This window comes from Fundulus heteroclitus, unplaced genomic scaffold (genome assembly GCF_011125445.2).
Source record: "Fundulus heteroclitus isolate FHET01 unplaced genomic scaffold, MU-UCD_Fhet_4.1 scaffold_46, whole genome shotgun sequence".
In the NCBI taxonomy this organism is placed as follows: Eukaryota; Metazoa; Chordata; class Actinopteri; order Cyprinodontiformes; family Fundulidae; genus Fundulus; species Fundulus heteroclitus.
In genome coordinates this window covers 707,760-733,051 of record NW_023396879.1, presented here as the reverse complement: position 1 = coordinate 733,051, position 25,292 = coordinate 707,760, and the positions used below count along the sequence as shown (strand labels likewise).

The window sequence follows — 25,292 nt, the reverse complement described above, 5'->3', positions numbered from 1 at the left end:
GCTGCTGGACCTTAAACAGGAATAAAACCTCATGTTTGCATCTTTTATGCATATGAATCTCTTCAGAGGTGACATTGATGAAGGTAAATAAATAATCTTCAGTCCAGAAGGGTTTTATTCTGTTTTCTGTCAATGAGCTCCATCACTGTTAGAAAACCAAGTAGATAAGCAAATGCTTTAAGATCCAAATAAAACAATAGATCAGATGTTTTATTAAAATGGATTTGTCAGTATCCCTACAGGATTTCTCTGCGCTGACTTTAAATCAAATGAAACATAAGCAGAGAGTGAAGAAGACTGGCGGGGCAGATTTAAGAGGAAGAGCAGCAGGAATCAGGATCTACAGCCTCCAGAAACTTCAGCTGGCTTTTCCATCCAGGTGTAAGAACAGGTACATGGCGATGATCATGGCAGCGACCTGAAGAACAGAAGATTCAAAAGGTTTGCTGAAAATAATCACTGCATGATTAAAGGATTCACTTACTTTAGTCACAACCTGAACTAAAGAACAAACAGCTGCAAAGTTCATAAAAAAAATGTTTTAAACCAAAATCCAGCTTTTTAACAAACAAAACTGTTATATGTGTATGTGTGTGTATAAATAGTGACATGTTGATTCAGAACTTCCAGAACCTTTGTCTTTGTATTTTACCTCTAAAAGTCCAACTCCTGCAGCGACGCCTCCTGCAACGTTGGTGTGTTCCTTCAGGTTCTTCAGGATGGGATCAAAACAGCCCTGAAATAAGATGACGTCACAGTTATTGTTTGTTTCTTCAAATAACCTGCTATAAGAAGGAAAAAGGACCTCCTTTCTCAGGTATAATAATCACTACCATGTTACCTGCACAGGTAGGCGTGCCGCCTCTATTGAGCTGCAGGGGTCCATGTTGATGGAGCAGCAACTGGACGGGAGCCCGGTTCTGTTCTGCTCCTTTAACTCTGGACCCATAAAGTCAGTGTAGTTGGAGAACCCACAGCACTGGAACTGGTGAGAAGATGAACATGAAGAAAAAAAACAGGTTAACTCCTCTGAACAACGTGTGAGAGGACTAAAAGCAGCAAGGACTGAAACCAGGACAATAACTTCTACTGTGGCAGCAGAGAAACCAGAAGCTCCTGAGAAGTCAATCATTTTCAATGTTTTTCTTTGACATTGGCTGCATTTATATGTTAGGGCCGGACGATATAGACAAAAAAACATATTGATAAAATAGAAATCATATTCATTGATATCGATAATTATCTACAAATTCAAAATATTTATTTTAATGCAGCCATGTTGATTTTATGCTGTTGCTTAACGACCTTTTTTCAGACACAGACACAAACACTGAATTCAAACTTAACCCTTTATTCAGACGTCTTTTTTACCAAAACTGAAAGTTTTTTAAACATAAAAAAAGAACGTGTGCTCTCTGAAGTCTTTGAAGGGGGCGGAGCTTGGTTCCTGGGTCTGCGTTGTGATTGGCTGGGAGGATGTAATGACGTAATATTAACCTAAATGATAGGCTAGAATGCAAAAGGAAGGAAAAACTATTATTCTATTGACCTCTTTTTATCGATATACGTCAAGCGATCAATATATATTGTTAATGAATTATCGTCCAGCCCTATTATATGTAGCATTCTATTTGCATTCTTAACTCAGAAACCCTGGTTTCTGATCAGAAAACTCAACTAACAGCTGCTACAGTCAGACTTTCCCCCAGGGAAGTCGGAGAGATTTTTTAAGGCCAATTGTTGGATCCAAAATGGCCGCTACTCGCATCAACGTTTAGTTTACAAGACACAGGAGACTGCATTGACTGGAATGCTTTTTAACCGGGTTCACGCCATTTCCAGCTCCGATTTTAGTTTTTCGAGGCAAATGAAACGCACCGATAGTTGTAGTCCAGTACCTGAACATTTCCATAGAAATAACTTGGTTCATTAGCACTGCATCAATCATTCTGATACAGAAAGCTCCTATAGACTCAATAGATTAACCAAACAACCCGGGAAAGAACCAATTATAAATTAAATTCGCAGACTCGTCAAAAAGCAGCTGGTCAAAAAGACAGTTTGTTGAATCAATGACAAAAAACAAAAGTGGTGCTAGCATGTTATCATTAGCTTACTTTAAGCTTATTTTAATTTATCTGAAGTTACTTGAGTTTTGCAGTGTGTTGTTTTTTATTTCATTAACTAGCGGTAATTAGCTTTATCTTAGTTTATCTTAGTTTAGCCTCCCTTAGCTTTGCCTAGCCTAGCCTAGCTTAACTAGCTTTCCGTAGCTTAGCTTCCCTAGGTCTAGCCTAACTTTAACTTTCTTCATTTTATATTTCCTGATATTAGTCTGAATCCAGTAAAAGATTTATCTATCTGCCTTTCTCTAAAGATAAAACACATCAGATCTATTTATCTCAACAAACATTTTAATGTGTATTGTTACGCTAACACATTATTTTCTGTGGGGATGAAAACTAACAAGAATAAAAGGAAGCGCAGCATCTGGTGGATTTTTGTCCTTTTTCTTAAATTTACACTCATACTGTTCAAGCGCCTGAAAAAATGTCTTCATACTAATATTTATTGTCATTGCTACATACATTCCAGTCAAATTCCACCTCTGCAGCTAACCTGTCCCTCAGGGAGGAGTGGCCTGTCACTGGGCAGCATCCTGAGACAGGGGGTCTTGCTCAGGGACCCAGAGTGGCAGTCTGTGGGAGTTGAACCCAGAACCTTGCAGACTCTACAGGATGCACCACTCACTGGGCCACCACTCTCCTAAAAGCCTGACCCTTGCAAGGATATGAGAAGTAATTAAGCTTCCAAAGTCTGAAGGAAGCTATAAAGTACCTCTAGAAAGCTGGTAAAGCTTCACTAATTCTGCCTGAAAAGATTAAAAAGAACTACAGAGGACACGACTGGACTGCTGGACCCAGATATCTCCTACTTCTGTCATGGTGGTGTTCCAGATGCCAGTGACCATCGGATCAGTGCCATAACCGTTCTGTAGCGCAGGAATCGCCCACGCTCTGACGATGTCTTCAGCCTGGAAAACACAAACACTCAGATTTAGTTCTCCGTTTGTTAGACCTGCAGAGAGACCAGGTTCAGTGAAGCAGGTGAAAATCTTCTCCAGCAGCCAGGGTGGCGGTTCTCCGCTACAGGAACCAGAACCAAACCAGAGAACCAGGGTCAGAATCCACCCCAGGAAGCGGCCCTGATGAGCCTTTCTGGATGAAACCTGAACTAAAGGTGGAGCTTCAGGCTGTGAGGAGGAAGCTGAACATTTCTCACAGGATAAATATCTTCTGCATTTTCCCCCAGAACGCCAACTTTATCCTCCTCTGCAGCTCATATTTTCTGTTAACTTTAAAGGACACGCCAGGAGGTCATGAAATCAGAACCAGCTGTAATCACCAGGTTTGTGACACAAACAAGGAATTTGACTTGAGCTCCACTTTGCTCTCAATTAAGGCTTTTAATTATAAAAACATAAAAAGGAAAATATAAATATTTGTAGTAAATATGAGCATATACCTGTTTTTAGTCTGGTCGGCCATGCTGAATATTACGTTGTTTTACTGCGTTTCAATTCAAATACATAATAAATAAAATCAGAAAAGCTTTGTGAAAATATTTTAAGGAAACACCGAGTTCTGCTCCTGACATGTCATCAAAGTCTGCAGGAGATCCTGCAGGTTTTAGGAGGATGTGAGTTGAGACGTCTCACCGGCTGTAATTATTAAATCTCTGTGGATTGTTTAAGTCACTTCTAGAGCCTAAATGATGCTTTTTCTCTTCTTCTGCTGCAGTTTGGAGCCTGGACCTTTGGAGTTTGTTTAAACCTGGTCTCTGTATACGCCTCCTCTGTGTGGAGGGCGGTCTGTGGATCTATTATGTGGTGAGTTCAGCTTTTTGCATCGTAGGTGAAGTTTTAGACATGTACCAACTGACTGATGTTTTAATTGCAGCTTTGCTTCTGCCTAAACTGCAGGTGAACAAACTCCCAGTGTCTGCAGAGGCATAAAGGCAACAGAAACACGGTTGTTTTAATCTGGTACTTGTGTGCATCACCGTTTTTAGTCTGACTGCAATTAAAACACCTTTAATAATAACTGTGATCAATCAGAGATGAATGCTTCACAGAAATACATTCATACATCCCAGCTTTGCATGAATAAAAGTTCTTAACCAGCGAAGGCTAAACAGCTGAAATGTGTCTGAATCTTAATGATCAACAAAGCAGATTAAGTGTTTATCGGGTTTGGCAGCCAGAACATCAGACCTGGGTCAGAACAGGTAGCAACAATCAGGACTGTTGGATGCTTTGGTTATTGCCTGATAATGACGTCATCCACTCACTGATGCCCACTGGTGGCTGTTCATAGTATTGACCAAATTAACACCAAACTCAACCATTTCTTCTGGGTGTTTCACATCTTTTCTCTGTGTTTAATTTTTTCCTTTTCTCCGTGGAACAGAAGTATCTCCCTGTTCTGATCTGAAAAACCTTCATTCCTTTTAACACTCCAAATATTTTCCACCGCATCAGAATTTCCTCTGCAGAAAACATGTCAATGAGTAAAGCTTGCAGGGCTTAATGCCTGAAACACGCTGCTGGTGGAGGCTGATTTAGGGAGACAGGACTTCTGTGGAAGTCGCCTGTTCATCACAAATTAAATAAATCGTCTGCCTCACAAAGCACCTGGGAAATAAACGGGAAACTGGAAATAAATCAAAAGCAGCCGAGACACGGTTCTCCTTTTTTACGGCGCTAAACTGTGGGACATTTACATATATATTGATGCTGGTCACATTTTCTGTCTGATTTTCACGTTTATCCAAAGCTGACCCCCCCCCCCCCCATGGTTCTTCTCTTCTTCTTCTGTTTTTCTCATTTGAATAATAATCCCTCTGTGCTCAGCCCCACAAGCCTGGAGGATTTGGACCACGGTGGGTTCGTGTGTGACATGGAGCAGAAGGAGGCGCCCCAGGGGATGCTGGGATACGTGCCACAATTAAAAGGAGTCCCCTCAGAAACTGAGAGCAGCTGAGTTCAGAGTGGATTATTAGTGGCGGGCTAATTCATCACTGTCACCGTCCTGTACGCCGCTGCTCTTCCTGCAGGAAGACCTGCAGCTGCAAACAGAACCAAACTCTGCATGTGCAGAACGAAGGCTGCAGGGAGCAGCTCAGCCTCCTTTAGGGTTGTTGATGCTTCAGCTTCCGTCCTGAAGGTGTCCTGCAGGTCTTAGCTGCAGGTCTGCGTCCTCGCTCCAACGCAGCAGAGCCTAAAGGCTGAATTACCTCCTCAGCATGCGGCCCAGTTCTGCAGAGTCCTGCTCCTAAAACCATTCGTCTGTTCTGCTGCGTGGAGTCAGGCCAACGCCTGAAGCCTGCAGGACGGCGTCCATCAAGACCGCCCTGCTTCACCGAGCTGCTTCTCAGGCTTAGAGAGTAAACCAGACGCTTAAGAGACTAAAAACATCAACTTAATTATTCTCTTTCAGTAAATTAGTTCATTTTCTGACCATTGAAACTGGTTGGAAAAATAGAAACTCAACTTTTTGTTTTTCTGTATCTCCACCACCAGTCAAAGGTCTGGACCTTCTCATTCTGTGGTTTGGCTTTAATTTATTACTCCCTCTGGTTAGTGGGACTGAAAACCTCCCAGACGACTAACCTCATGAAGTTCATGGAGAGACCAGGAGCAAACAAAGCTGGAATCAAACGGTGTTCTTTCAAACATCTCGTGAAATAACTCAAAGATGTTTTGAGTTATTTCATAACTTTGTGTTTGATACATTATTCTATGTACTTTTGACTCATAGTTTCGACGTCTTCACTATAAATCTGTCATGTAGAAAGTCCCAAAAGAGGAAAAACCATTGAATCATAAAGTTAAACAGTGTACTATTCAGGAAAACCGGAGCTTCAGGACAAACTTTCTTCTTCATGCTTTATTCATCAGTCACCAAGATTTCCTTTAGAGGATGGTTCTGGTTCTGGTTCTGGTTCTGTTACATTAACTGTCCTCTAAGTCTTGAGTCCGGCCGTCTGACAGGTAAATCTGATCAAACAGCCTGAATAAATCAGGATTTAATGCAGAACCCACTTTGGTTCTTTCCAGGTTTTGGATTCTTTGTTCTTTCTGCAACACAAACCCAAGCAAGAACCGTTGAGCTAAAGTCCAGGGACTGGGTCAGTTCTGAACACAGAGTTCTCTTCCCGCTTTGGGTTTTTTATCCTCCAGCAGTCTCTGTTCAGGACGGGTCAGAACCGCTGGCAGGTCAGACAATCATCAGGTTTTCTGTGTCTTGGTGAGAAATTTGTGGATTTCTCTGGAAGGGACGTTGGGTCTTGAAGGCCTCGGTTGTTGCTGCTGAATCTCTGCATTGAGGAGAAGTTTGGAGTTGCAGCTAGTTTTCCACAGCAGCTCCAACACGTCTCCAGGTCCAAGCTTTCCTGCTTTGGGTCTGGGAAATATGAAGAGTTGAGGAACAGATGATAATCGTTGAGTTTTAGCTAAAAACATCAGAGTAAAGTTCAGAGGAACGTTCTCTGCTGCTGTCGGTCTTTCTCAGCTTCCATCCTCAGATGGAAACAGTGAGCTGAGCTTTTTCAGGCCTTTCACTGCAGAGTGTGGCTCCAGGAAAGGTTCTGCTGCGTCTTTTCTTATATGCTGTGCTTGTGAAGTCTGTGTGGAACCTTTTAACTGGATCACGGCTGCAGAACCTGCTGTCCTGACCAGGAGCCGACTGACGGGACCAGCAGGCAGAGAAATCAGAACTTCCTGCATATTTCAAATATCTCAGCCACCATTGAAGGTTGGTTTCAGACTTTTGCACATCTCCTTTATAAAATAAATCCTGAAGGCAGAGTGAACCCAACCTTAGTTTGTCTGAAGGTTCTGCAGAGACGTTCTGCAGCCAATCAGGAGGAGATATTCAGCCAGTCAGCAGCGTAATAAACTAAAGAGCAAAGCGATTACGAGCGTTCATCAGGTTTAACTGATCTAAATGGTTTTCAGGCTCTTAAAGGTCAGAACAGCAGAAACAGGTTTGATCCTGAGCTCCACTCACTGTTTTACGGCTCTGCAGCGACTAGAGAACCAGGAGAAGAGGAGCGTCACGGCACCGGTTCTGTCCCACGTAATGAATTAATATCTGTCTCTGAGCAGCTCATCAATCTTCATATTTCCCACTGAGGCAAAACATGTGGGACAGATCCTCTGTGGTCGTCACTACCTGCCAGGTGATCTACCTGTAGCCTGCAGGTGACCAAATCTGACTAAATCTGACTAAATCTGACCAGATCTGACCAAATCTGACTAAATCTGACCAAATCTGACCAAATCTGACTAAATCTGACCAGATCTGACCAAATCTGACTAAATCTGACCAAATCTGACTAAATCTGACTAAATCTGACTAAATCTGACCAAATCTGACTAAATCTGACTAAATCTGACCAAATCTGACTAAATCTGACCAAATCTGACTAAATCTGCACCCTGCGGTGGGTCTGACTTCAGTTTAAATCTCTCTCTCAGGTCTCATGAAACAGGATCTAGACTCAGATCTGTTCATGGCAGCAAAAAACGGACCAGCACCTCTTCTGCAGGTTATCCATCCTCCGACCTCCTCTTTCATTTTAAAAGCTTGTAATTATTACACGCAGCAGCACTAAAGGGCAGCGGGCCTGTGATGGTGACGATATGCAGATGAACTGTTTTACATATAAAATGCTTCAGCTCCAGAATTTCACAGTAATAAATTGCTCTGAGTCAGAGACGGCGTCCCTGAGGCGATCCTGCGGTCATTAAGTATCTGGATGTAGGAGGAAGACGTGAAGACAGTGATTCAATGATAGCGCTGCGCTGAGAGGGAGAATTTACTCAGAGATGAAACCCAAACTGTGATGTGAAGAGGGAGGGGAGGGCTTCAGAGATGAAGGATGACCGAGTGAGGAAGAGGAGGAGGAGGAAAACTTACAATAGAAGAGTAGAACAGAGCCACGACTCCAGCTGCCACCTCAGAGATGAAAATGACCAGGATGATGGAGAAGAACTGCAGGAAAACATGACATGTCAGAGCAAAGGAGTTATTATATATAAAAACAATAAACTTATTAATCACTTAATCTGGATGGCATTAACTTGGCCTCTGGTAATAAACTATAAAACCTTGGTGTTATTTTTGACCAAGACATGTCATTTAAATCCCATATTAAACAGGTTTCCATAGTTTCCTTTTTTCACCTCCGGAACATTCTGTCCAGGAGTGATGCTGAAAAACTGGTCCATGCATTTGTTACTTCAAGGCTGGACTATTGTAATTCTTTACTATCAGGAAGTCCACAAAATGCAGTTCAAAGCCTTCAGCTGATCCAAAATGCTGCAGCAAGAGTTCTGATGAAAATCAACCAGAGGGATCATATTTCTCCAATTTTAGCTTCCCTTCATTGGCTTCCTGTTAAATCAAGGATAGAATTTAAAATTCTTCTTCTAACGTATAAAGCCCTTAATAATCAAGCTCCATCATATATCAGAGCTCTGATTACCCCGTATGTTCCTAACAGAGCACTTCGCTCTCAGACTGCAGGTCTGCTGGTGGTTCCTAGAGTCTCTAAAAGTAGAATGGGAGGCAGATCCTTTAGCTATCAGGCTCCTCTCCTGTGGAACCAACTCCCAGTTTTGGTCCGTGAGGCAGACACCCCGTCTACTTTTAAGACTAATCTTAAAACTTTCCTTTGTGACAAAGCTTCTAGTCAGAGTGGCTCATGTTACCCTGAGCTACCTCTATAGTTATGCTGCTATAGGCTTAGGCTGCTGGAGGACATCAGGGTCTATTTCTCTCACTCTGCTGAGTTCTCCTACTGCTCTCCAACCTGCATTGTTTGTTGTTATTTCAGCTTTTAACTTTTTTCTCTTCATAGAAGGTACACCTGGTCTGGTTTTCTGTTTAGGCTTTGATAGAATTGACTTTGTAGATCCTTAAGATGACGTGTTGTGAATTGGAGCTATATAAATAAAACTGAATGGTGCTGCAGTAACTGAACTCAGTGACTGGTTGGTCTTTATCAGCTCGGTCTGTGCAGCGTTCATGGAGGAGTGTCTGAAGAGCAGCATCGTCTATTAGCGTCATTAATATGAAAGCTGTGAACACATTTAGCTAAATAACGACACTTTAACAAACCACCAGCTCTCTGGTTCAGACCTTCAGGTCATCCCTCCTCTGCTACTCACCGTGAGCAGGAGACACTTGCTCTGTGTGTGGGCCCCACAGCTGCCCAGGAGGGCCAGCAGCAGCAGCGTGGCCCCCATGGCGATGCAGAACAGGCCGATGTGAATGAACTCCAGGAAGTGACTGGAGAAGGGCCCCAGCAGGTGGAGGATGGGGTCCGTATCTACGGTCACCCAGATCCCCATGGCCAGAAGAGAAAGGCCGCTCAGCTGCAGGAGGAGAAGCTGATTTCAGGACCAGGAGGAGAACACAGCATGATTCTGGAGAACCGGAACGTTTTCCTGCTAATTACCAGGCGGACCTTACTGGGGACCAATCAGATGTAGCGCCTCTTCTGCTGGACTGGACTGCTTTTACGTTATTAATCCTAATTAACGTTATTATCAGCGTTCAGTCAAGATAAAAATTGCTCATGTTGGATTTTTTTTTTAGATTTTACTGTTCAGTGCTTTTTGCTTCTGTTTGGCTGAAGCAAAAAAGTTTTCCAGGATATCATTAATAAAGTTTACAAACCTCAAACCAACTCAACCATTACACCAGTCCCCCGACCAACTTCCCATTCAGATAACCTTCCAGCCAACCAATTAACCTAACCTCTAACCAACTAACCAGTCAATCAAGCAACCGACTTTCAACTAATTAAGAAACTCAACAACCAGGAAGGCAAAAAATCTACCGAGCAACAAACTGTCCCGTAACCCAACCAACCAACTGAGGCTAGCAGGCAACTAACCGACAACCCAGCTAATCATCAGACCGACCATAGAACCCATCAACCGGCAACAAGTCGACAAACTGAAAAAATAAATCAACTGTTTCAGAAATCTTTATTATTTCCTGAAGGTTTTGAGTGGATCGCTTTTATCTTACAAGTTGGGCGGCAGCTAAACAAACAAAGCTCTTTGTTTTAAAGATTTAAATGTAAATGTAGATTTTTTTTTCGGGAGAACATCAAAAGAAATTCTGGTAACAAGAACGACTGAAAATTTCATGTCACTGCAAACATGAAAGTGAAATATTTGGACGCAGTTAGAAACCCTTCAATCGCATCTTCTCTGCAGGCTGATGTTTCCTGCTGGAACGTCGACGGCTCAACCAGATTCATCAGTGGGAGAACAGAGAGGAGAACGAGAACAGAGAGGAGAACCGAGAGGAGAACAGAGGACAACAGAGGAGAACAGAGAGGAGAACAGAGAGGAGAACAGAGAGGAGAACAGAGGAGAACAGGGAGGAGAACAGAGAGGAGAACAGAGAGGAGAACAGAGAGGAGAACAGAGAGGAGAACAGAGGAAAGAACAGAGAGGAGAACAGAGAGGAGAACAGAGGAAAGAACAGAGAGGAGAACAGGGAGGTGAACAGGGAGGAGAACAGGGAGGAGAACAGAGAGGAGAACAGAGAGGAGAACAGAGGAAAGAACAGAGAGGAGAACAGGGAGGAGAACAGGGAGGAGAACAGGGAGGAGAACAGAGAGGAGAACAGAGAGGAGAACAGGGAGGAGAACAGAGAGGAGAACAGAGAGGAGAACAGAGGAAAGAACAGAGAGGAGAACAGAGGAGAACAGGGAGGAGAACAGAGAGGAGAACAGAGAGGAGAACAGAGAGGAGAACAGAGGAAAGAACAGAGAGGAGAACAGAGGAGAACAGGGAGGAGAACAGGAAGGAGAACAGAGGAGAACAGGGAGGAGAACAGGGAGGAGAACAGAGAGGAGAACAGAGAGGAGAACAGAGAGGAGAACAGAGGAAAGAACAGAGAGGAGAACAGAGGAGAACAGGGAGGAGAACAGAGAGGAGAACAGAGGAGAACAGGGAGGAGAACAGAGAGGAGAACAGAGAGGAGAACAGAGAGGAGAACAGAGGAGAACAGAGAGGAGAACAGAGAGGAGAACAGAGGAGAACAGAGAGGAGAACAGAGAGGAGAACAGAGGAGAACAGAGAGGAGAACAGAGAGGAGAACAGAGGAGAACAGGGAGGAGAACAGGGAGGAGAACAGAGAGGAGAACAGAGAGGAGAACAGAGGAGAACAGGGAGGAGAACAGAGAGGAGAACAGAGGAGAACAGGGAGGAGAACAGAGAGGAGAACAGAGAGGAGAACAGAGAGGAGAACAGGGAGGAGAACAGAGGAAAGAACAGAGAGGAGAACAGAGGAGAACAGGGAGGAGAACAGAGAGGAGAACAGAGGAGAACAGGGAGGAGAACAGAGAGGAGAACAGAGAGGAGAACAGAGAGGAGAACAGAGGAGAACAGGGAGGAGAACAGAGAGGAGAACAGAGAGGAGAACAGAGAGGAGAACAGAGGAGAACAGAGAGGAGAACAGAGAGGAGAACCTGCTGCCAGAAACGGAGCCACGGACAATAGGAGGCAGATATTCAGACGCTGGACTCTGATGAAGTTAATGAGATGAAAATGATCCGTTTGGGAAGAAAATGGAGCAGAACAGGAACGTCTGCTGCCTCCTTGCTCTGCGGCGTTGATGCAGCGTCTCTGTTCTCACTGCAAAGAGCTGGAAAGGTAAATCAGACAAAGTGATCGTACTCACCGAGACAAGCAGGTGGAGGAGAAACATCAGCAGTTTGCTCAATTTAAAGCAGCTCATTCTGAAAAAACAGCAACATTTAATGCTCAGAGTTGGTTTCCATCCTCCACCAGAAACCAAATGACGGCAGAATCATCAGCGAATAGAAAGAGAAACTAGAATAAAATCAGATTTTTACCTTTCAATAGAGGCGATAAACCTGAGAGCTTCAAAGATGAACTTTTCAGAGTGTCCAGGTGTGCAGCGCTGGTCTGCAGGTAGATAAAGAGCCTGGGTATGCCCCCCCCTCCCCCCACAGGGCCGCCCAGGTGAGGCTGCAGCTCTGCCCCCTGCAAGGCCGCTCCAAAAAACACGCTGAGAGATTAATTTCTGATCAGGGAGGAAAGCTGATCAAACATCCAGTTTGATCAGCATGGTCAGAATCAGTTCATCTAAAAAAAAAATGCTTATTAGTAAAATGATTTTTATCAGTGGATTTATCAGATTTTTAAGTTGGCAGCATCCCTTCATGCTGCCGGTGGAGACAGATTCCTCTATTTTAAATTTCATCAGCGCTCAGATCAGCTGAAGGATTTTAACCCTCTGATATTAAAGAAATAAAATATTCCGGCCTTGAAGTAACAAACGCATGGACTAGTTTACTCCATCACGCTTGGACAGAAATATACATCTTTTAATGATTTTGCAGGTTGAAAGAAGGAAATCCCAGCAATCTGTTTAATGTGGGATTTAAATTACATTTCCTGGGTAAATATGATAAGATAATTTATACTGGAATTGGAAACAAAGTAAAGTTATGCAGGGAAGCGATTTGACTAGAGAGTGAATGTATTTGGTTCAGCAGCAGGAAAACAGTCATCCAGGCTTCTACGTCTTCAAGAAATCTCTGCAGTCTGGTTAAGAATTTATGCATAAATATAGCATCATCAGGATGGCATTGAAACTTTTCCCCAGGAGGTGCAACACGTCTGCCAAGTAGAAGTGCATTTATATAGAAAGGAGAACGGGCCGAGCCCTCAACCCTGAGGTACTCCATCAGTAATGAGACCCTAGAGTTTATTTTAACTTATAACTTGGTAGAGCTGCTCCACCACTACACCCCCAACTGGCTCTTAGGTCCGCTGACCAGTTGCTCCTGGTGGTTCCCCTCTCTGTTGGAGCCCTAAGCTATGGAACGCTCTACCAGTTTACAGACAGGCAGATCATCCTCTATTACCATCTAACATAGAAAGTACTCCTGGGTCAATGTGAGCTTCTGAGCTTTCTGTGTCTCTGCTCTGTCTTCTCTAACATAGAAAGTACTCCTGGGTCAATGTGAGCTTCTGTGCTTTCTGTGTCTCTGCTCTGTCTTCTCTAACATAGAAAGTACTCCTGGGTCAATGTGAGCTTCTGAGCTTTCTGTGTCTCTGCTCTGTCTTCTCTACCATAGAAAGTACTCCTGGGTCAATGTGAGCTTCTGAGCTTTCTGTGTCTCTGCTCTGTCTTCTCTAAGCCCCAGTGGGTGGAGGCAGATGAGCGTTCACACTGAGCCTGGTTCTGGTTCTGCTGGAGGTTCTCCTCCTAAAATTGTATTGAATTGAATATGTCAGTCCACATCATTGTCCATTTTTTAAACTAGTTTGAAAACATACTTACTGATGATGATGAGTTTTATCATAAGAAAACTGGACTCTATGTGACCTAAGGCAGCTCCTCTGATCACTGCCACATGTTAAAGAGCTTTAAATTTGACTCTGAGAAAATATTCACTTTCACATTTCTGTCGGATCTTAACGTTTGTGTTACATCAGTCTTCATGATTAAAAGTTGCTGTGAATGTGCGCAGCTATAAATACACCTGTTAGAGAAAGTTCTGGTTGTTAGCATGTTGGTCCAGCTGGATGTAAACTCAACATTTCAGAGAAGAACTTGGATCCAAACAGTTTAACAGTTTATAATCGGATGTTTAATTAAAGAAAATAAAAATCTTTGGAGGAGAGGAGAGGGCCCTGCCAGGACCCAGAACCAGGACCAATCATTCCCAAAGAGCAGCAGCATCCTCCGTATCCTGTGTTCCTGATCCTGAGAGGAAGAGTTGCTGCTCAGCAGGAAAACCGCCTCCTCTTCACCTTCCTCCACCCTGGATGTGAGGAAAGGTGGTTTGTGTTCAGGCCTGCTTCCTCACATCCAGATGTTGTAGAAAACAGCAGGAATTCACCACCAGGTTAGTTTCCTCACCTGTTCCTCACACCTCTGCGTGGCTCTGTGCTGATTTGCTGCATGGAAGCGATGGATGCTCGCTCTGTCAGAGCTGGCTGGAAACAGCAGCTCAGTCAGGACGTCAGAGAACGTGGAACCAACCATGTGACATTACACATGTTCTGTGGTTTTATCACCTGAAAATAGGGGATTTCTGCTACTTTCTTTGTTGTTTTTAAATGAATTTCTGTCCCTTCACTAAATCTCCTCTTCCGGTTCATCAGAAGAGGCTAGTTGTCGTCGCTCTTCATCAAAAGGCTGTTGTTTAGCTAAAAGAGCTCCAGCCACGTTTAAAGCAGCTGTTTGAAGACTGGAACCTTGGTACCAGCAGCTGGATTTGTGATTTTCTGACAGGATTCATCCAAATCACTGCATCCATGCATATGTTGTCTTCTGCTTATCTGAGATTGGACCTGATGCAGGGCAACAAGTCCAGGAGGGAACCCCAGACCTCCTTCTGCCCAGAGACATCCTCCAGCTCATTTCAGCTGCTTGTGGTCTGGATCTAGTTCTTCTGGTTCTGATCCAGATCTTATCTCCATAGGTGAGGAGCAGAACGTAGTTGGAGCGGTAAATAGGGAGCTCAGCTCTTCCTTCACCACTACAGACCGGATCAGCGGCAGCATCACTGCAGAAGAATCTCTGATCCGTCTGTCCATCCCTGCTGACACTGAAACTCCTCCGCTTCAGGCAGCTTTTTAAGATCACTTTAAATCTAGAATCTCATGTCATCATGGTTGATATTTTATTGATTGTCTGACAAAAGCCTGCATGGTTTTCCTGAATGTGTGTAGATTTATTATCATGAAGAGCCAAAAAGGAACCGAGCTGATGTGTCGGCTGATGCTGCTCTGGTTCTGATAAACATTTAAATATTTAATAGTCACCGCAGGAGGCGGCAGCATAATAATCAGAACGTTTCAGAAAAACTGTAAAAATGAGGACAATTATTCTGATGAATGATCCAGTTAAGAAATAAAAATAAATAATGGGGTAATCTGCCCAGATCATTGATGTTAAAGATCTGTACCAGTTAAACTGTTATTTTTTTCAGTTTTCATTTCCAAATATGACCTTCCAAAGTATTAAACTACATCCATCACTGTTTGCTGATTTCTGGAGATGTTTTAACGCCGTTCCAAACTAAAACTTTTATTTACTTTGATACAAAACTCATGCATTTTGCTCTTATGATTAAATCAGGGTTTCTTTTTAAATATCGGTGTTTAAAATATAAATGTCTCTGAATTGATTCACTTCATGTCATGATGCCTGCAACATTTTCCAGCTCCTGTCTTTGTCTCCTTTGTTCCTCTGAGTGCTGCAGTGCCCCCCCTGACCACTAGAGGGGGGTGGTCAGCTGCGCTCAGCTCTTCTAACTGGATTTCTCTTTGTTGTAAAAGATGTTTGCCTGAAAAACATGGATGAGCGCATGGCGTTGGTCACAGAAGTGGAATTATTGTTTTTTTCTCAGTAGATTCAACCAAAGCCTGTTTGTTTCTGCAGATTTCTGTTAAAATGCTGATTAAGTGACAAACAGGCTGCTTTACATGGACACGACAGTGTGCACAACCAAAGAAATTGACTTTAGTTACAGATGTTAGGTATAAACAGTGGAAATATTGGAGGTGTCATAGTGGAGAAGAGTCCTCATCCATGAGCTGCGAGGATTTGTACCGATTCACAGAACAAACTTAGATCCTCTGGCTTTACCTTTCACAGGTAAGAATAAACATATACTTATGATTATTCATTAGAAAGTTATTACAATGTTGCATATATGTCTGTGGGCTCCATTGCTTCTCCTTGTTTACTGTTTTGGGAATTCTGGGAACTCTCATATGATTGGCTCAGAAACCAGGAAGTAAACGGACTGCAATCAAAGTTGTTCTGGACCGTACGTCTAATGTTGAAAGGAGATAAACTTGGCTAAGACGTTGTTGATGGGGAGGACTGATTGTTCAGAGGGAATCTTACTTCCACCTCTGGTGACACATGAGAATGATTTAGGTTAATTTTACAGGAAATATCTCACTTATTGCTCCTTTAAATCAAGCTCCAACTCTAAAGCCATTTAAATTACGCTGCAGCCCTGAATCCTAAATTTGACTCTGACTTTAAAATGTCTCGGTTTAATCAGGGGCCATTCTGTCACCTCAGGTATTTCCTTGTTCAGACGATCAGTTGTGGATCAGCTCCTGTGTTTGGGGTCGATGTTCTGTTGATGACCCACTTTGGACCAATCTTCAGCTGCTGGTCATCACACAGGTGGGTTTGGTAACAGGTGAAGTGGAAAAAGCACCACCAACACCTTTACTACCAACAAAACTAGCGTCACTGACCACTAGCAGACTACTAACTTTATGTAGGAGACATTTCTGCTTCTCTACGGTTATTGCTGATGGCAGCTCCAGAACCGCCAACCTTCCTGCTGTTATAGAGCTGCTCACCCTGATGACCGGTTAATTAATGCATTTGATCAGCAGCAAGTCTGTGGAAGGGTGTAATTATTTATTTTTGTATGCATGTTTTTTCCAGTTTGGCTTTATCTCTGTGCGTAACGACAGTGTGGAATCTGTTTGTTGTTTTCACACCGTAAAGAGAAATGGGGTGTACTTTCTTTTTACCATGCCTCTACACTTTTAACTTTGTAACTGTTGCATGTAATGCAAAATTTTACGTCTGTTTTTACAGACTGTTTTAAAGCAAAGCTCATTTCTGTCTGGCTTTAGGCAGGATGACGAAAAGCGAGAGAAAAGCTTCCCTGAAGCCTCCTTGATGGAAAGTTGAGTCTATCTGGCCAAGACTTTTCTCAGTAATATCGTTTTAATGGGCTTAATGTAAGTTATGACAGTCTGAGCCACGCCGTTATTAAGCCACTGGTTCTTCATCTCTGGAAGAGAAGCACCTGTCAGGCTTCGTTTGCCATTAAAAGCCTTAATAATCTCTGCCTCCTTCCATGCACACACACACTCTGCAGCCACAGCGGCGTGGGGAGATGGAAAGGAGTGGACAGGAGCTTTCTCATCTCTGAAAGCAGCAGAGATGGAGACGGTAAAGGAACTCTGGAGTCCTAATGAGGTTGCTTAGATGGAGTATCGTCATTGGCCCTGGAGGGCAGCTGCCTCGGTTAGACATGCAGACCCTGGGAATCCCAGGTGGGCTCTAAGTCATCCTGTAACTGGGTCCTAAGGTTGATGGGATGTTAGCCGACACGTCTTCAGCGTGTTTAATGGCCGTAACGCTCATTAAAAGCTTTCAGCGTCTGTAAATCCAATATCAAAAGATGAATTATCTCAAATTGGCTGCCAGAAACAACTTATTTTTGATGTGACATTGACTCCTCCGTGTTTTTAAAATTTGCTCTTTTTTTAGCTTCAAGGTCTGTGAAAAACACAAATATCCAACCAAAATGTGATTCTTTCATATTTTAATTTTTTAATTTCTGCAGCATTATTGGTCTCATCAAAGAAACTTAGGCGTTACCTACATTAGTAATCTGAACTGTAGTAGTTGTAAATTCCTATTTTGAAAAACATTTCAACCTTAAATTGAAAGTTTCAGCTAAAACCTCTAAATGTTTGCTGTTTAGGTTTTCCATACTAGCAATATAAGGAGGTTATTATTTAAACAGTATTTGTTTCCAAGATATTGTGACATGCTGAAGTAAGCCCATTTATACCACTGATACAGAAGGCTAGCTCAAAGGCGATTCAGGCTAAACTAAGCTAAGCTACAAGCTAAGCTAAACTGAACTAAACTAAGACAATTTAAATGAAGACAAGCTCACCTAAGCTAAGCGAAACTAAACTACAAGTTAAACTACAAGCAAAGTGAAACTAAACTAAGACCAGTTAAGCTAAGCTAAACTAAAACAAGCTAAGCTAAGCTAAACTAAAACAAGCTAAACTAAGCTAAACTAAAACAAGCTAAGCTAAGCTAAACTAAAACAAGCTAAGCTAAGTGTAGGCGGTGGGTTGGGTCCTCCGGAGCCCACCTGCTGTTTGCTGCCTTTCTCCAGGAACTGTGCCAGCGTGAAGCTCAGAGCAGTGGAGCCACAGAAATCCTGAATTTTTTGCCTCGTTTTCTTCAGTTTATTTAAACCTCTGAGGAACTCCACGACTTTTATCGTTACTGCAGGCATGAGTCAAAGAACAGCGAATTAATCAATTCCAGATTTACTCTCCTGCTCTCCAGAAACACATTAAATAAAACTATCCTGTTATGAATTAACTGATTTGCTCAGTAATAAAACCTGAAATAAACTGAACAGATACCTGACTGAATTATGTGTATTTAGCTTCCACTCAGAAGTTAAAGCCAGCAGGAGTTATAAAATGACGTGCCTGTAATACAGTCTTCCCTCCTGGTATAGCGACTGTAAGCGCAGCGGGAACCGACATCTCCCACACTTTGATATTTTTAATAATATCGATGAACAGAGCAAATATTTGAGTTTTACACAGTTAAACTGTGGTTTTTGGCGCTCTATTTCACCATTGCCACTTCCTATTGAACAGTCCAGTTTGATCCGCAATGAATCGCACGGTGGACCAGTTAAGATAAGTAAAACTAATATAAAGTAAACTAAATGAAGACGAGCTAAACTATAGAAATCTAACCTAATTGTTGAAAGCTGGACTACAGAAAGGAAGGTGGAGGAGAGCAAAGCTAAGCTAAAGTTAGCAAGGCTAGCCCAGCAGAAGCAAAACAGAGATTTTAATCAGTTTGTTGTTAATTTGTTCTTTATCTACGTCTTAGTCAAGAACGAGGGTTACTGTATGTTTCTATAATAATAAATTCAACTTAAAATAGTTCCTTTTGTTGAAATGTGTCCGACTTTGTTAAAGTGAATAACTTCATCACTCGGTTGATAATCACTCTATGCCTCAATGTTAAAGCCAAATCCTATTTTCTGTCAAACAAACAGTCTTTTGGGGGATTTTCCAAAGATTCGTCAAAGGAAACTGGCACCAACTGTAGCTTTCTCTGTGACGAGCTGCTTGTAAGAAAAAGGTTTGAGATGTGATCTAAAACTGGTTCTTTGCTAGTTGTTCGCCTGTTAGGATCGTGTTTCTGTCTAAAGGAGGTTGGCTCAGCGGTCAGTGGATTAAAGAACTGAAGATCATCACAGACGGGACTGACTGTGGGAAATGAAAAGCTTTGAGACCTGAAAAATCAAGAAGACATCACATTCAACAACAGTACATTTTCTTTAGACAAGAATTATCAGCAATAAAAATAAGACGGCAGCACATTTCTTCAACATTCATCACATGAGCGTATTCTCTGCGGACATGATTGATGTAACGACTATTGGAGTGGAAGACGGAGTGAATTAAGTCGTTTCCCAGAATGAATTCCAGCCGAAACAGGACTGAGTGTTCTGTGAGCACAAATAATAATAAAAAACAGGGAATGGGCCGTTTGTTTTATGGCATAAACAAGTCATAAATCCTAAAAATCACCACTGAGCTGTTCCGAGCTGCGTTCACGGTCCTGATATGTTCTCTGAGATGGAAACCAGAACATGGCTGTTTCTCTCTGTTCCTGATAAGCTGACACGGTGTGGGTGAAATATTTTCCCTCGCAGTGATTCCGGCCCGCGTGGCGACTCTGTTAGCCGCCGTCAGATCTGAGCCTCAGAGTTCACGACCCGCTGAAGCATGAAGCAGCGAGGCAGCTCACCTGAGTCTGGACTAAACAGCCTGCGGTGATGGTGGTGGGCTACACACAGCATGATGAGGGTGATGATGGTGATGTATACCTGCACCCACCCTGACCTCTGCTCTCTGCTGCCCCCGCAGGCAGGATGCGTCCCTGACGGAGCGGCCAGTGAATTACGATCACTCGATCTGGGCTCCAATAACATCTTTTGTTCATGCAATAACCAGCAGCCGCTGCAGCCTTTATGCGGCGCCTAATTACTCACACACGGAGCCTGAAAGTGAGAGTTAATCCAGAGGAGTGCAGCAGTCGTCCCGTTATTGTCCCCTATCCATTATGTTGGCATCCTAAATGGATCATTTTCTCTGCGTGACAGATGGAAATCTTCAGCTGATTTAGAGTTGCTCTGCTGCAGAAAGGGCCACCTCCCTGACCTCCTCTGTGTCTCTTTCTTTTTAATTTATCTGCCGCACACACAGAGTTGCATATTAATTCATGGTTACCCATTAGCTCATTGGAGGCCAGTAAATCAGGACCAAAGGAGCAGCTAATTGACACGCAGATGAAGGATCAGGACGGCGAGAAGAGGAGGAAATGGAGAAGAGGAGCAGAGTGCCTCCTTTGTTCTCTAACTGACGGTAGGAAGAGGCGCTCCACTCAGGTTTGGGGGAACCGCTGGTTCCTCACCTGCAGGACCAGCGCTGCATTCAGGTTCCTCTTCTCCTCCCAGGACTCAGTGCTGCTGCTAATTAGCTAAAGGAGCTCATCTGTATGCAGCTCCTGCCTCCTTATCTGCTTTGTCTTCCTCCCTTCTCCTCACTCGGTTGTCAGTTTTTCTTTATCTCGGTTTGTCTGCGGCGCTGTAATTATTGGTCTGGTAATTAGCACAGCTGGAGACCAGGGAGACGGGATCCCAGACAACCTCTGATCTTATTTCCAGCAGCAAACTCAGCTGACTGCCTGCAGATTAGTGGGAAGATAAATCTTCAACACGTCAACGTTATTCTCAGTAAACGTGTTTCTGAGGCACCAGTTGTCATGAAATTAAGAATAAATGTTAAACAACCTCTGGACTGCAGTTAAAACATAATTATTGAAGTTAAAAATGATTTTAGCCTCTCTTCATTGGGTCGCTGTTGAATTCTGTTAAAGAGGAGTTGTTCCTCTCCACTGTCGCTGCATGCTTGCTGATAAGCTTGATGCAATCAGGTTTTGGAAAAACATTTTTTTAAATAATCTGCATCATAAACAAATTAGGATTAAATAAAACAGAATTAAAGATCTCGTTAACTGACAGTAATCAGCGTGAGTTCTTAAAGCTTCAGCCTTGGACTCTGTTAAAGCTGATGATGAGGATGATGGAGGGATGAGAGGAGGTGAAGCTTGTGGTCCTGTCCTGGTAAATTAATCATAAATGATGAACAGAAGTGATTCAGTTTTCTGCATGGCAGTAAAAACGGAGCCCAGTGTTTTACTTTTCCCCCCAGCCTGTGTCCTAATAAACGTCTTCTCAGCCTCGGCCCCTCGGCCTTCCCTCGTTCCTCCTTGTTTCCCGCCTCGTGTCGGGGATCGATGGGAATGCTGGGAGCTGTCAGGCAGTAAATAGCCTGGACACTGGCTCCCTGCCAGGATGGGGTCATCAAACCTGTTTCTTCCTCCTCCTCCTCCTCCTCCTCCTCCGCCTGTGAGGGACAGTAGAGTGGTCCCTGAGCCCCCAGCAATCCCTCAGCCTGATCCATGAGCCAATCTGCTCTCCTGAACAAAGAGCTCCAACACATCCCTCCCTGTCCTCCTCCTATCATTTCCCCTCCTCTGCTCCGCTGTCTTCTCCTTCCCTTCCTCCCCGTTCCTTTGTTTTCGCAGCCAGATGAGTTATTTCCCCGCGCCGTCTCGTCAGCCATGCAAAGTGTCTCATTGTGGCATCATGGACAATGAGTCCCCGCAGCTCCTGAAAGGTTAATGCTTTGAGTGATTGTAAATTGTTTGGCTATTTCAGGGAGCTGTGAAAGGAATAAGTCAACCATAAAATTTGATCGGCGGCCTCCCCGCTCCGCTTCCTCCTCCATCGCTCCCCTCTGCAGCGTCCCCAGCCAATTCCCTCAATCATTCTAATTCCCTCGGCTTTCTGCTGCTTTTCAGCCTCCATCTTCACATCATTACCTTCTGCCTCCCAAACAGGCTCAGAGGTGATCAGCGTGAGCTTCCAGTCCTCAGGTGTTGTGCATGGATGGTTCCATGTCGGGGACATTTAAACCGGCTCCTCCAGCAGCTGAATGCAGCGACTCGGACTTTTCTGAGCGGTAAATGTCGGTGACTGGAGATCATGTTGGTGCTGAGCTTCCTGCATCTGACCAGCAGAAGACTGTAGTGACATCAGCACTTTGTAAGAGTCTCAAACTAAACTCCAACAGAATAATCAGTAAAGAGAATTGGTCCAAGGACTGAACCCTGTGGTACTCCACAGGTGACCCTAGAGTTTGAGGAAGATTTATTATTAACATGTACAAATTGGAATCTGTCTGACAGATAAGATTTAAACCAGCCTAATGCTTTCCCTTAATCCCTACAGTATGCTCAAGTCTTTGTAGGAGAATATTGTGATCAACTGTATCAAACGCAGCACTGAGATCTAACAGGACAAGTATAGACACAAGTCCATTATCTGAGGCCATGAGAATATCATTAGTGACCTTCACCAGAGCTGCTTCAGTGCTATGATGAGCTCTGAAGCCTGACTGAAACTCCTCAAGTAGGTCATTACTTTGTAAATGTTCACATAGTTGATTAGCAACTATCTGTTCTCAATGAAAAGTCTTTCCTGCACAGGATGTGATTTATGCTTCAAGGTGTTACATAATAAAGAAATTATTGTTTACATCAATCTGGATGCTGATGCTATTCATCATTGATCTTCTGCTTCTGGTGGACAGGACCTTCCTGAAGTATTAAAACTATTTTATTTTTGTCCACATTATGTCTCATTACAAACACAAACTTTAACATTCTATCTATCTATCTATCTATCTATCTATCTATCTATCTATCTATCTATCTATCTATCTATCTATCTATCTATCTATCTATCTATCTATCTATCTATCTATCTATCTATCTATCTATCTATCTATCTATCTATCTATCTATCTATCTATCTATCTATCTATCTATCTATCTATCTATCTGGCCCCAGAGGTTCTTCAGAGAACAAGCAGCCTCATAAAGACAGAGGAACCCAGCAGGTCAGGGAGGAAGTTCTGGTCCAGTTTACAGCAGGTCAGGTTCTACAGAACCTCCCAGAGTTCTGATCATCATGTGGACCTGGAGAGAGGATGGACCTCCTGCAGACCTACCAGGACATGGACGTCCACCTGGACTGACAGGCTGGACCAGGAGAGCATTGATCAGAGAAGCAGGAGGACCATGGTGGCTCTGGAGGAGCTGCAGAGACCAGTAGCTCAGGTGGAGGTTAACCAGGTGGACCATGGTGGCTCTGGAGGAGCTGCAGAGACCCACAGCTCAGGTGGAGAATCTGTTCACAGCAGAACTGTTGACTGCCCCCCCCCCATAAATGTACCATTTTTAGACGAGACGCAGCCAACACGCTGAATAAAATGCTGTTTTCCAGTTTTTCCACAGATGCTCGGTTGGGTTTAGGTCTGGGCTTTGACTAGGCCGTTCTGGCACGTGAACAGGCTTTGATCTAAACCATCCACAGCGCTGCACACAATGTTTTTCATGAAGCTCCGTGTCTTTGTTCAGCAGAGCTGCAGTCAGAGCCGCGTTAGTGAGGCAGCTTCTAATCTGAGCGGGTTTCTGGTTTTATCGGCTGGATCTTTTGAGTTTCTGATTGACTATGAACATCATGGGATGGAACAGGGTTAGCTTCACCCTGTTGTCTCAGTGTTTCTGTCTGCAGACCGGTTCTGTTTAGACATGAGGAGGACAGATGATGGAGATCCTGAACGTCGTTCAGAAAGTAAATCTGACTTTATCTTATTTTCAGTGAGGAATTGTTTTCCCTGGAAGATGATCTCCTCTCTTCCCGGCGGTGTTCCTTCAGGAAACGAAACATTTCTCCAGATTTCCCCCCTTTGTTCCCTTGTTCTTTGGTCTGGAGACTCCAGAGTGGTTGTCTTTGTCTCGGTAAACACAGCATCCCATCCTGACCGAGCGGTGGTGATAACACCAAAGTAATGGGTCTTTTATTGGTAATATTGTCTCCAGGCCACCGCGGCCCTCTGAACACAGGGGCTGCTCTTTGCTGCTTTATTAGACATACGGATCTATTAAATGATAACATTAACTCCTGCAGCCGCTCCTCTGCTCTCACTGCGCTTTAATGTGAAGTCATTTCTGCATCTGAAAGCCTCGCTGAGCCGTAATGCTCGTAAATTGAAAGGACATTTATTTGCCAAGGCCATTAGCTCTCCACACTTTCCTGCAGGGATTTATTTGGAGCCCAGACCGATTCTGGAGCCAAATCCATTCCACTGAATGAGGATAATTATACAACAGAGGGCTGCAGGTACTCCCCCATTTCTTTATCGCTTTGACCTTTTGCTTTAAACTGATTGGATTCAGCTGTTTTCTGAAGAAACGGAGATGATCTGTGAGCATCACGGGGTGCAGGTCCACATCTTCTGCTGCCTTCAGAGCCGAGGTGATAAAAACGGATCATCTGGTCCAACCTCAGAGATTATGGTGCCGTCAGACCGGATTTGGATGAAACTTTGCTGTAATAATTTATGGGAGACGTTTAGTTCACAAAGTCAGGGAGAACGTTCTGGTGCCTAAGCTCCTGGTTCTGTACCATTTCTAACCCTCAGCATGATGCTGCCACCACCGTGTTTCACTGTTTGGCACAGTTTTGTTGTTTGGGCCAAAAACAGCTTTTTGAAATGTAGCCCAGAAGTTCCAGTTTGGTCCAATCCGACCAGAACGCATCGATCCAAACAGTTTGGAGGATTCTAACTTGGTCCAGTTGTTCTTTTTGGTGGAAAAGGTTTCTGTCCTGCAACCGTACTCCTGAATTCAGGCAGAGAGGCAAACCCAAGTTTCAGACTCTAAAGGATCCTGTTTACATGGGTCAGATTAACATGAGACAAACGGTACCGCTACAAAGTTCTAACCCACATATTGTTTTTAGCAGGCTAGATGGCACATTATTCATGTAAAAATATATATATTTTTAATCATAAGAGACCTGAACGTTGACCTGGACCTGGGAAAAACACCTCTGACGTGTCTTAGAGACTAAGCTTCAGTTCTTCCAGTACCGCCGCCTGGTTCTGGACCTGACCGGTTCCTCTCGTCTCGTCATCCGGTTTGGAGAAAATGTATCTGAAGTCCCATATTTTCTTCACCCTCTGGTGGTTTGGAAATAACAAACTTAAACTGACAGCGTTCTCACAAAATTTCGTCAATTTGAAAAGAAGTTTTGCGTCTTTTATGTCTAATTTAATTTTGTCTGAGGTTCCTCAGCAACATTTTAAAAATAAAACTACTTAACTGGGCCCTTGTGTTTGTCATCAGTGTGCTTAGACTGATGATATGCAGAAATAGCCCACTGTTATGTGTTTTAAACATTTAATAAGCATTTAACACAAACTAGCTAAATGTTAG

The 25,292-nt window shown here is 43.4% G+C and overlaps 1 protein-coding gene and 1 long non-coding RNA gene across 3 annotated transcripts in view; one reads left to right on the top strand and one right to left on the bottom strand.

Moving 5' to 3' along the window:
* Window positions 1-114: 114 nt before the first annotated feature.
* On the bottom strand, window positions 115-11,884 carry LOC105919922 (tetraspanin-1). Its single transcript, XM_036131975.1, has 7 exons — window positions 11,769-11,884; window positions 9,236-9,442; window positions 7,983-8,057; window positions 2,936-3,034; window positions 842-985; window positions 653-736; window positions 115-418 (listed from the first exon to the last, which is right to left on the bottom strand). The coding sequence occupies exons 1-7, from the start codon at window positions 11,823-11,825 to the stop codon at window positions 359-361; spliced, it is 726 nt and encodes a 241-aa protein (XP_035987868.1). The 5' UTR covers window positions 11,826-11,884; the 3' UTR covers window positions 115-358.
* Window positions 11,885-14,518: 2,634 nt separating this feature from the next.
* LOC110367185 overlaps window positions 14,519-25,292 on the top strand; it is a 34,624-nt gene continuing 23,850 nt past the window's right edge. Inside the window, exons 1-3 of one of the 2 annotated variants that reach the window (XR_004929487.1) lie at window positions 14,519-15,725; window positions 16,164-16,271; window positions 16,736-17,411. This is a non-coding gene — a long non-coding RNA (uncharacterized LOC110367185). Of the gene's footprint in view, window positions 15,726-16,163; window positions 16,272-16,735; window positions 17,412-25,292 lie in introns of those variants that run through there. The other variant, XR_002427289.2, reaches the window with a different exon arrangement.